The following is an 11,727-nucleotide window of genomic DNA, read 5'->3' as shown; positions in this document are numbered from 1 at the left end:
GTTTGGTTTAGGCTAAGGCTTTAGGCTGAAATGGAGGACCTGTGCTGGAAAAGGAGGAGGGTGGGGTGGTCCCCCTGCTCTGCCCCTGAGGCTAATGCCTCCCCACAACCCACTGGGTGGGGGATGATGCAAGAAGGCCGGCCAGGGCCGCGGGGCGGGGGTTGCCTGCTGTCTGGATCGGAAGGGATCGATGGGGCCGATCATCACAGCCAGGGCCCTATAAAAGGGCTGCGCTTGCCTTGAGCCAGAGCCCCAGAGGGTTGCCTTCGCTCTCTGCCTCGCCTCCTTTGCCTTGGCTCCGGGAGAGAGGCTCCTCTGGCCTTCGAGGGGGCCTTGGGAAGGAAAGACTAGAGCCCCGCAGATGGAGCCCAAGCCCCTGGCCCTGGCCCTGATGGTGGTGGCGGCGGCGGTGGCCCTGGGCTTGGGGCCGGTGTCGGGCCGCTCTCTGCCTCGCTCGGACGCCGGTCCCCACCTGAGCTCCGGCTGGGGGGAGCCCGTCCGCCTCCGGCATCTCTACACCGCCAGCAGGCAGGGGCTCTGCAGCTACTTCCTCCGCATCCAGGCCGACGGCCGAGTGGACGGCACCAGCGCCCAGGAGCCCCACAGTGAGTAGCCCCCGCCGACTCTCAGGCTCCACACATCACACACATCACAGACACACAGACACACTCCCGACAGGCTCTCCCTTCTCCAACTGGGCACCTGGGGGATCATCAGGTTCTACAGCTCTCTCGCTCACACACACACACACACACTACTGTCTCCGTCCTCCAGCAGGGCACCCTGGGGTTCATCAGCCTGAGCAGATCACACTCACACACACTCTCCCAATAGTCTCCCTTCTCCAACTGGGCACCTTGGGGATCACCAGGTTCCGCAGATCTCTCCCTCTCCCTCCCTCTCTCCCACACAACTTTGCTCATCTGTCCCAGGAAACTTCGCTGTGCGAGGCAAGTCTTGCTCCCTCTGGGCAAAGCCAGCCCCGGAGGAGCCCCGCGAGGCAGCCTTCCTGATCTCTTGTTCCCGTTCGGTGCCGCAGGTCTGCTGGAGATCCGGGCGGTGTCGGTTCGGGCGGTGGCGATCAAAGGCGTGCGCAGCTCCCGGTACCTCTGCATGGAAGAGCAAGGCAGGCTCCGCGGGATGGTAAGCGAGCCCTTACCGGGGGGGGGGGGGACCTGCCATCATCATCCCCGTAAAGGAGGACAAGGCACTGCCAAATGGAGGGCATTCCAGGAAAGTGGAAACACTCCGAAATAAAAGCTAAAGGACACCAGTGTGGATGTCAATTCATGCTCCTTAGGCATGCTCCAAATCAGTGGTTCTCAACCTTTGGGCCTCTTGATTTTTTGAGACTCCAACTCCCAGAATTCCTGAACCACGAGCAAACCGACTGGGACTCCTGGGGACTGAAGTCCAAAACATCTGGAGGCCCAAAGGTGGAGAACCATTGCTCTAAATGGAGGCGATTTTGGAATGCCTCCTGGACAGAAGGCTGACATGGAGGACGTCTTGGGAAAGGAGGACCTCTAGTCATGCTGACACTGGGGACCCTGGAAGGACCAAACAACAGGGGTAGATTTTTCAACCCACCGCCATCAACAAGGGTCCAAAACACACTGCAGAAATGATCCAGTTTGAGACTGCTTTAACTGACCTGGCTCAGTGCTAGGAAATTCAGGGAACTGTAGGTTTTTAAAAAAAGACATTTAACCTTTGTCAGAGAGCTCTGGGGCCCCAGTAAACGACAGTTCCCAGGATTCCCTAGCACTGAGCCAGGGCAGGTAAAGCAGCCTCAAATGAGATGATTTCTGCAATGTGTTTTGGAGCAATGGCCTGAGTGCATTCATCTTCTACAACAGGGGTTCCTAACCTCTAGTTCTCCTTTGGTATTAGACTTCAAGCCCCACAAGCTCCAGCCAACTTGGCCAACAGTCAAGGATTCTGGGAGCTGATGTCCAAAACACCTGGAGGACTAACGTTTGGGAACCATTCTTCTAAGACATCATGGAGATTTAAAACAAAACAAAAAATGTCCTCTCCGAGTCCAGACAAAATAACAGCAGCCTGTCTGTTTTATTTTGTTCGCACACACCAGTCTGTTACACTTGTGTGGCATGATCCTATGCCTCTTTGAAAAGGCATGTTAGAAAAGATGGAAGAGCAGGGTCTCCCGTGCTGTGAAATGACACAACAAGACCTATAAGAGAAATAAATTGGAGGAGGAGCTGATGGAACCCAGTCATGCTAATTTGGAAAGGCTAGTCCTGCTGGGAGCATCCTGCTCAGGAAATGGTTCACACTGAATCACTAATTTTGGCATGCCTGGTTTTACAGTGTGATGTAGCTCTAAACTGAAGGAATAGTGGAACTATTTGATCCTTCTGCATATTCGCTGGGAGTTGGAGGGGGTTTCTCTTTCTATCTTTTGTTCCTGCATTGTTAGCGTTTTCTTTTGTTTTTAAGATCCACTGAAGGACCGTAACATTCTGGAATTTTGACTACCATGGTTTACTGTTTGTTTAGCTTTTTCTTCCTGATCTGTTTCAAGGAACTCCAGGCTGGAGACTTGATCTTTATCTCCTGCTTTATGTCCTCACAGCAACCCCTGGGGTAGGTGAGGTCTGGGAGATAAGAGAGCATCACCCGAGGCCACCCAGTTAGTGCTCTGGCTAAACAGGGAGTTGAGCCTGGATTCTCCACCATCCAAATGCAACTGTTTAAAACTGTGCATCACACAAGGAAGAAGGCAGTACATTGGAATCTTTCTTACATAATATTTCCCCCCTCCCTTTCCAACTCTCAAACAATTTCCCTGTTTCTTAGAATGTTTACCCCATTTTAAATTAGAATCACATGCCTCAACATACAGCCCCTTCCAATGAGGTATGACTACCCTTTTCCAAAATTAGAAAACAATTCATTTCTCTAAAGATGCCAGCCACAGATGCAGGCAAAATATCGGGAATAAACCCTTCTAGAACATGGCCACATAGCTCAAAAAACCCACAAAAAACTATAAAACAGCCTCAGCCTCTTTGAAAAGACATGTTAGAAACATCAGCTCAGAGGAAGGCAATGGCAAGCCTCCTCTGAACAAATCCTGCCAAGAAAACCCCTTGATAGGGTCACCAGACTCAGAAACAACTTAAAGGCACACAAGAACGGCAAAAACAACAATGTTACTCCATAATGAGCCCAGCCATTTACTCTTAGTAGGGATAGGGTGCAGTGGCTTTATTGCTGTGAAATCAGTTTTGGATATTTTAACTATTAATTTGCCTGTAGGTGTCTGTATCAGTGGGGTAGTCAACCTACGTTTTAGTCTGAACTTTAAAGGAGATGTCCAAAGTGCTGAAAATATTTGGGGACAAGTTTGTGCCTCTTGGATGGGTCATTTAAAGGAGAAGAAATTCAACACCCCAGTGATATGGAAAACACAAGCCATTACTGCCTGGCTATTAACACCTCAGTTGAGACTATGCAGATATAACTATTATGTCCTGTTACAACCAGCAGGACTAAACAGGAAGAGATGCATTCAGTTTTGTAGCCTAAGTATTTAACCATAATGTGTAGTGTTCATCCTGACAAGTCAGGCTACAATTTTTGGAAGTGCTGATTACATGCTCCTTGAAAGGAAGCCTATTTGACATTTTCAGACTTCCATTCACAGTTCCAAAATAGATATGCATTATGTACTAATGTCCACTGCTTTTCATAACTCTTTAATACATATATTTAGAATCATAGAATCATAGAGTTGGAAGAGACCGCAAGGGCCATCCAGTCCAACCCCCTGCCATGCAGGAAATCCAAATCAAAGCATCCCTGACAGATGGCCATCTAGCCTCTGCTTAAAGACCTCCAAGGAGGGAGACTCCACTACACTTCGAGGGAGTGTGTTCCACTGTCGAACAGCCCTTACTGTCAAGAAGTTCTTCCTAATGTTGAGGTGGAATCTCTTTTCCTGTAGCTTGCATCCATTGTTCCGGGTCCTGTTCTCTGGAGCAGCAGAAAACAAGCTTGCTCCCTCCTCAATGTGACATCCTTTCAAATATTTAAACAGGGCTGTCATATCACCTCTTAACCTTCTCTTCTCTAGGCTAAACATCCCCAGCTCCCTGAGTTGTTCCTCATAGGGCAAGGTTTCCAGACCTTTCACCATTTTAGTCGCCCTCCTCTGGACACGCTCCAGTTTCTCAATGTCTTTTTTGAATTGTGGTGTCCAGAACTGGACACAATATTCCAGGTGGGGCCTGACCAGAGCAGAATACAGTGGCACTATTACTTCTCTTGATCTAGACACTATACTTTTATTGATGCAGCCTAGAATTGCATTGGCTTTTTTAGCTGCCACATCACACTGTTGACTCATGTTCAACTTATGGTCTACTTGGACTCCTAGATCTCTTTCACATGTACTTTCATTCAGCAATGTGTCTCCCATCCTATATCTGTGCATTTCATTTTTCTGCCCTAAGTGCAGTACCTTACATTTCTCTGTGTTGAATTTCATTTTGTTAGCTTTGGCCCAGCTTTCTAGTCTATTCAGATCATTTTATATCCTAAAAATCTTTTTCAATAGATTTTTAATTTTTAAACAGAGGATTTTACATCAGCTCTAATTCAGACTGCTGCCTATAAACAGTAATGGTGCAGTTATAAAATAGCTCTTGCTTATAGTTCCCAGACGCCTCCAGCCAACATGGCCAGCAGCCATAACCAGAAAGTAACAGAAAGTCCAGAAGTACCTTCTTCCTGCTCTTTCAAAGAAAACAGTTAAATTTGCATGGCAGCACTGTCTTGTTTGCAGACATTTTACTAACCTAGTCAAACAGTGTAAAAAAAAATGTTTTCCAGATATTTGACAGCCCAATTAACACTTTGGATATATTTAGTCTCAATGAAGGAGCTCTGTCCTAGAGAGTTCCACGTATGTGCAAAGAAAGTGTGCCATAGGTCTTTGACAGGTAAAGAGTTCATGCAAGAACAGTATCTCCCTTATCTTAGCCCTGTACGCAATCAGCAATATTCTGCTGGCCAAGAGTTCAGTCACCTCTAATGACTGAACCACAATAACACCAGATTTTAAGGAAACACTGACATAAAGGACATGGAACTGTGAAGTTATCACCAGACTCTTGATGTGCTAGTCCTTTGAATTAGCAAGTATTCTCTGAGATTCTACATGCAGGATATAAAACCTGTTAACTGTATAACCTGATAGTTCAAACAGATATTCTATTACACAACAAATTTTTGCTTTCTCAAAGTCTGTGCATTTCTCAGTGGATAGTATGTTATACTGATCGTTCATGTCTAATGAGAAATAACATTTGATGCATGCATTTTAAAAGCTGACACGCTTACAGAAACTGTGTTCAATGTTCTTACTTTAAACACATACACAGATATCAGAAATAATTTAAAATATTTTTGCTGTTTTTAGATTAACTTTGACAGGGGCATTGTGGACCAGATCCCTTGCCACTTGGAAAACCTTTGCTAGATGCTGATGTGCAGGTTCAAAGGTGGTGGTGAAAGAAGCCACTGCTCTACAGTAGGACTTGAAATAGGCTTTGGCCCAGCTACAGCAGAATATGTATTGAGTCTTCCTCCATTTCAATTCTGGCTGTTTTCTCTGGTGCTTCATTGCACTTAATTGTTTGTATGACGGGTGGAAAGCCAGCAGCCTATGAGTACAGACCCCCTTGACAACCCACAACCTGAAAAGATATTTTTCCACTGAAAAATTCTGAACAATGCTTCTCTCTGGAAGATACAGTTTGGAATTTAATCCTTGCCTACTTTCCAAAATAGCAGAAAATGTGCACTTTTTTTCAGCTTTGGAAAAATAGCAATGTCACAATTTCACTTCTAGTTGGTTGGGGCAGTAGTGTACAATCCATGAAGTTCAGCAAGCCTGAAAATCCAACAAGTGCAGCCCCCTACCCCACCCTTAAGCCTAGTACAATGATTCTGGACCAAGGATCTGAAATAACATATCTAGATTATGCTGACATCACTTTACCTGTCAGATTGAATCTTGGAAATAGCCACTCCATACCTTCATCCAGAATTAGGTTCTGCATGACAAAACTTTTACCATACTGCTTCAACCTCTTTGCCTATCCATCTTTTTGCCATTGCTTATTTTTAATAGCTGGGAATGGTAGATAAAACCAAGTAAACTTTCATTATATTAACTTGCTACAAATTCTTTGCTTTTTTTAAAAAACACACTAAGGCCAGAATCTACTTGAACTGCTGATTACTCTTTTTGTGGAAAAGTTATTATGTTAACCAGTCATTCAGTTACTTTTAAATGTAGGTTTTGATTCAGAACCACACTGAATCATGATGATTCCACCATATTTCAATATGTATGGTGAAAACAACACTCAGTAAAGATCCTGAGTTTGCAAGCCCTGTACAGGACTGTTAATAACAGGAGCTTTGGGAGGTCTCCCATTCATAGTGTCACCGTAAGTTAAAGTTGACTAAATAGCACATAACTGTGAAAACAGGGCTTACCAGCTAGGGAACTGTGGGTTTGCTATGATGTGACCTGCTTTTTCTTTTTTTTTAAGTTTTTGCTTTCTGGCTAATGAGAATCATAGAAAATAAACTTAACCTGAGTATTTTATGTGATACTTTTAAAAATAATTCATTAGGCATAACCTTTAGAAGAGGCTGTTCCACTGCAACCTGAGCTACTATAGCAATAGCAACTGGAGAGAGGGGTAGTTCAACAACTTCTAGAGGACCATATAGTTCTAACTCCTGCTTTAGAAGGAGCCTTGTTAGCCCTGCTCACTGTTCATTATGTTACCCATTACAAATTAGTTTCCTTTAAAAAAAAATTATAAGACAAAAATGGCCATCATGCAGCATCCCACCCCAAATGACCACTAAAAACAAGAGCAGTCAGTAAATGATACATATTGTGCAAAATAACAATATTTACCAGTCATTCATTTAATTAATAATAATAATAATAATAATAATAATAATAATAATAATAATAATTTTTATTATATATATCCCGCCTCTCCCTGCGAATCAAGGCGGAAGAACAACACAAATATAAAATTACAAGTAGTTAAAATACATTCTCATTATGCAAAAGACAAAAAACAAACAAACAAAAACCCTTTAAAACACAGTAAAAAAACTGTACATGTGCAATATCATATTCAATTCCTCATCGATGTTCCAAGTGGAGTATCATCTTATGCTATTATAGCAGGTCTGGGGGATAGGCTCGCCGGAAGAGATCCGTCTTAATTGCCTTCTTAAAGGTATCTAAGGTGGTAATAAGACGGATGTCCTCCGGCAAGCCATTCCACAGTTTGGGAGCCATCACAGTGAATGCCCTATGGGAAGTATTATTATTATTATTAACCTTTATTTATAAAGCGTTGTAAATTTACACAGCGCTGTACATACAATCTTTTTAATTGGACGGTTCCCTGCCCTCAGGCTTACAATAAAAAAAAAAAAAAACACGACACAAAAGGAGAAGGGAGTAGTGGTGGGGAAGGGGATGAGGGCCAGCAGTTCTTCTCTGCCTCTGAGGCCTGGATCAGGGGAGATGGACTGGAGGGAGAGCTTGGCTTCTTAATGGATGGTTAATCGTAGATCTTAATCTAGTCTTTGGACAATCCAATAGATGCTTCCCAGTAGTTCTGAGAGTGAGGGGCGGATTGTGTAGGGAGAGGCGTTCCTTCAAGTAACTCGGGCCCAAGCCATGTAGAGCTTTAAAGGTAATAACCAACACTTTGTACTGCACCCGGAAACTAATCGGAAGCCAGTGAAGAAATCTTAAGACTGGTGTTATATGGTCAGTCCTAGGTGTACCGGTGACCAATCTGGCTGCTGCATTTTGTACCAATTGAAGTTTCCGAAACTGATACAAAGGTAGCCCCATGTAGACTGCATTATAGAAATCTAAACGAGAGATTGCCAGTGCAAGTACCACTGCTTCAAGGTCCTTTTTAAAAGTGGCATGTGTCAAGGAACATCACTACTTGTACTGTAATGTGTTACATCAAATATTGTGTTAAAGCAGAATTCCATCCATTAATAACTTAGTGGACCTTCAATCCATACTTGAGTTTAAAATATCTATTGTGCTGCTCAGTTTAGCTCTATAGAGTATAGACGAGTTCCAATTTATCACACCCTTGAATTCAAGATTTATCTTACTGCAATAACAGGTGATGTTATTACATCTCCCCCAGTACCTAGCAGGTCAGCTATCATGGTATGAACCATCTAGGAATCTAAAATCTGTAGGCAAAGGCAGCCCTGTCAAAGCTGCAAGCATTCAAAATTTGGCTTACTTATATCTGTGAAACAGTCTTTCTTTGAACCTCCAGATGAAGGAGGATCTCACTCATTTTCATGAGTTCAAGACCTTTCTCTTTGATTCACCAGATTAAGCTACAGAATTGTTCCTGAGGTTGTTCAGATGGATGGTGGGGTGTTGCTGAGGATGGTTGGGTGCTGAAGATTTCATTTTGTGTATATTTATAGTATTATGTTTTATGTTTTGTCCTTGATTGTATGTGTTTATGTTCTACCCTTTTGTGAAAGGGGTGTTATAAATAAACATCTATTATATTATTATTATCATCATCATCATCATCATCATCATCATCATCATCATCATCATCACAGCCCACTGAGGAAACAATATTATTCAAAATATGTCTGTATTTTTTACTTCTTGATATTCAGCTCAGATATTCTACAGATGACTGTTCCTTTGAAGAGGAGATGCGTCCAGATGGCTACAACATCTACAGGTCAAAGAAATATGGAATTTTGGTCTCCTTAAGTAATGCCAGACAAAGACAACAATTCAAAGGGAAGGAGTTTCTTCCTTTGTCTCATTTCTTGCCCATGATCAACACTGTGCCAGTGGAGTCTGCAGATTTTGGAGAATATGGTGACACCAGGCATCATTATGAATCTGACATTTTCACTTCACGTCTTGAAACTGACAGCATGGATCCTTTTGGCTTCACTTCAGAAGTATCATCAGTGCAAAGTCCTAGCTTTGGGAAATAAGGAGAGTTCTGTAGCTTTAGCTATAATTCATAAAAAGGATTGGCAGAAAGCTGCCATGGCATTTCTAGCTGTGATAGTCAAGACATAGATGTTATGGTGTGCCACTGTCCTTGGCAAGCAAATGGTAGTATTTCTAAAAAATCTGACACATGAACACATGCTATATGCACACACGTACACAAACACACATGCATAAGAGTATTTAGGAAAGTTCCTCCTAAAAGATGCTATTTCATTCAGAAATTACAAAAATGCAAAATGCAAGAAATCCTTCTGTCCTGGTGGTTGTTTGGAGAGATAAGATCATGAATATTTTCTAGGGTCATTATTTCTTTCAATCACTTCATGACAAGAGTGAGAAGATGCTCTTCATTCAAAAGGATAATAGCATCTCCTCAATATTTAAAACAGAAACAATTTAACAAAAACTCAAACCTCAGTACAAAACACGTTTACCTAAATTGAACTGGTATCAGCCCTATTTTCAGCAGACCCACTGAAATGTCTGGGTTGCATTTTAGTCATAACTAATATAAATTCCATTGATTTCAATGACTCTGCTCTAAATGGGAATCACTAGACCTCATCTTTTCACAAGCCCCTGCTAGTGAATGATCATTTCTAGCTGAAAGATGCCTGATCCAGATAGGGAGTAATATCAGTCCTCAGTGGATGGGAGAAACTAAACAGACTACCTACTATCTTTTTTGCAAGCCAATATCTGTTGTTAAAGGAGTATGCAAACTTTCTTCAAGCAGGACAGCTGAAAACGTTTAAAGTTAGAAAACTGTTGGAAAAACACAAACAATTCAACTTCTATCTTGAGTAACTAAAAATAAATGAGTAGGTAAGCAATTCTATTTTTTCAAAAAAACAAGAATCTAACTTTCCAAGTGCTGATAAACTGTTTCCATCATCCCTTCCTAATGACAAAGGTAGATGGGAGTTATGGGCATTGCAGCCCAAAAATATTTGAGGGCCACAGATTTCCCAGGCATTCTATGGAAGGCACAATAATTAGAAGTTCACTTTGCAAGATGAAGAAATGCATACTCCTTCAGTAAAGTATTCTTTAGTATTCTTCCTAACAGCTGGAGATGCTTTGTTTTTTTTAATTACTGTATTACTGATTTTAATTCAAGGGAGTTATACATTACAGTGAGTAAATATTTTATGGAAATTTTTTGTATATATCAGTTTTCTAATGTAGGAAAACTAGTGAATAACTAGTTTGTGGAAACCAGAGAAAACAGACTTTGGAAGATCTTTCTTTCTTAAAGATTGTTGTATATAGTAGTATGACTCTGTACAGAAAAACTAAGGGAAACATTACTATTTTCTTGACCTAGCACTTCATTGTCAACACTATATTTATAATTAATTTATTAAACACATACATCTGTTTATTTTGTTACTGTATTTATACTTAAAATTTTCTATTTATGTATTCCAAATACTGTCTTTTTTTTTTAACAGTGTGGTCAAAATGTAGTGAAGTTTCGTAATTTTAGTAATTTTGAGTTGAAACTTAAAGTGTCTGTGAAATCTGTAGATTTAGTGTGCTTTATTTTTAATAAAAACAAAAACACATTAGTTAGTTTCTTGAATCTTTCTTTATTATCACTCACACACATACACACAACCACATGAAAGCTAGAGTGGTATAGTGATTGAGTGTTGGACTGTTGTATTATTGCTGTAATTTGTGATCTATGATGTTTTAACTGTTGTATTATTGTTGTTCACCGCTATGATCCTTGGAATAGCGGTATATAAATAAACCATATTATTATTATTATTATTATTATTATTAAGACACTGGGAGATCAGTGCCATAGTCACTCTCATAGAGTGTGTGTGTGTGCATGTGTGCGTGTGTGGGGAGGGAGGGAGAGAGGGAGAGAGTTTGAGAGAGAGAGAGCTTGGTGTATTGGTTTGAGCACTGGATGATGCTGGAGACCAGTGTTCGAATATCTGATCAGCCACAGAAACCCACTCTCTGACCTTGGGCAAGTCACACTCTCTCACCCTTAGAGGAAGGCAAAGGCAAACTCCTTCTGAACAAATCATGCCAAGAAAATCCCAGAGTCTTAGAGTCACTGCAAACTGGAAACATCTTGAAGGCATACAACAAGAACATCACATACACACACACACACACACACACACTGCAACTCACTTCTTTATGGTGATTCTATTATGGGGGTTTTCTTTTAGAATTTGTTCAGAAGGGGCTTGCCCTTGCCTTCCACTGAGGCTGAGAAAGTGCGATTTGCCCAAGGTCACCAGTGGGTTTCCATGACCAAACAGGAATTTGAACCCTGGTCTCTAGTGTCTTAATCCAACACTCAAACCGCTATATCACAGTGGCTCTCGTATTCAGCTCAGTAGACACTTTAAAATGGCCAAGTCTAACTATAATTTTAGAAGATATCTAAAATCTCTGGAGAAAGAGGAATGTCTTTGGTATTGCCAAAAAGACAAGAGTGTGGCACAGCAGGTGAGCCATCTTGGGGAGGGCATGCCATGAATGAGGCACCATATGTGAGAACCAGTATCTGGAATGAGCTTGAAAAGCTAAATATTGAGACCTGTATATAATAATAATAATAATAATAATAATAATAATAATAATAATAATAATAATAATAA

General features: G+C 41.7%; 1 protein-coding gene across 1 annotated transcript; it reads left to right on the top strand.

Annotated features, from left to right (window-relative positions):
• Positions 1-216: 216 nt before the first annotated feature.
• Positions 217-10,714, top strand: FGF19 (fibroblast growth factor 19). The gene is made up of 3 exons (XM_042442557.1): positions 217-605; positions 1,040-1,143; positions 8,743-10,714. Exons 1-3 carry the CDS (start codon positions 362-364, stop codon positions 9,073-9,075), a joined length of 681 nt encoding a protein of 226 aa, XP_042298491.1. The 5' UTR covers positions 217-361; the 3' UTR covers positions 9,076-10,714.
• The last annotated feature ends 1,013 nt before the right edge of the window (positions 10,715-11,727 follow it).

This window comes from Sceloporus undulatus, chromosome 1, assembly GCF_019175285.1.
Source record: "Sceloporus undulatus isolate JIND9_A2432 ecotype Alabama chromosome 1, SceUnd_v1.1, whole genome shotgun sequence".
Classification (NCBI taxonomy): domain Eukaryota; kingdom Metazoa; phylum Chordata; class Lepidosauria; order Squamata; family Phrynosomatidae; genus Sceloporus; species Sceloporus undulatus.
This window is presented reverse-complemented; position numbering and strand designations above follow the sequence as displayed.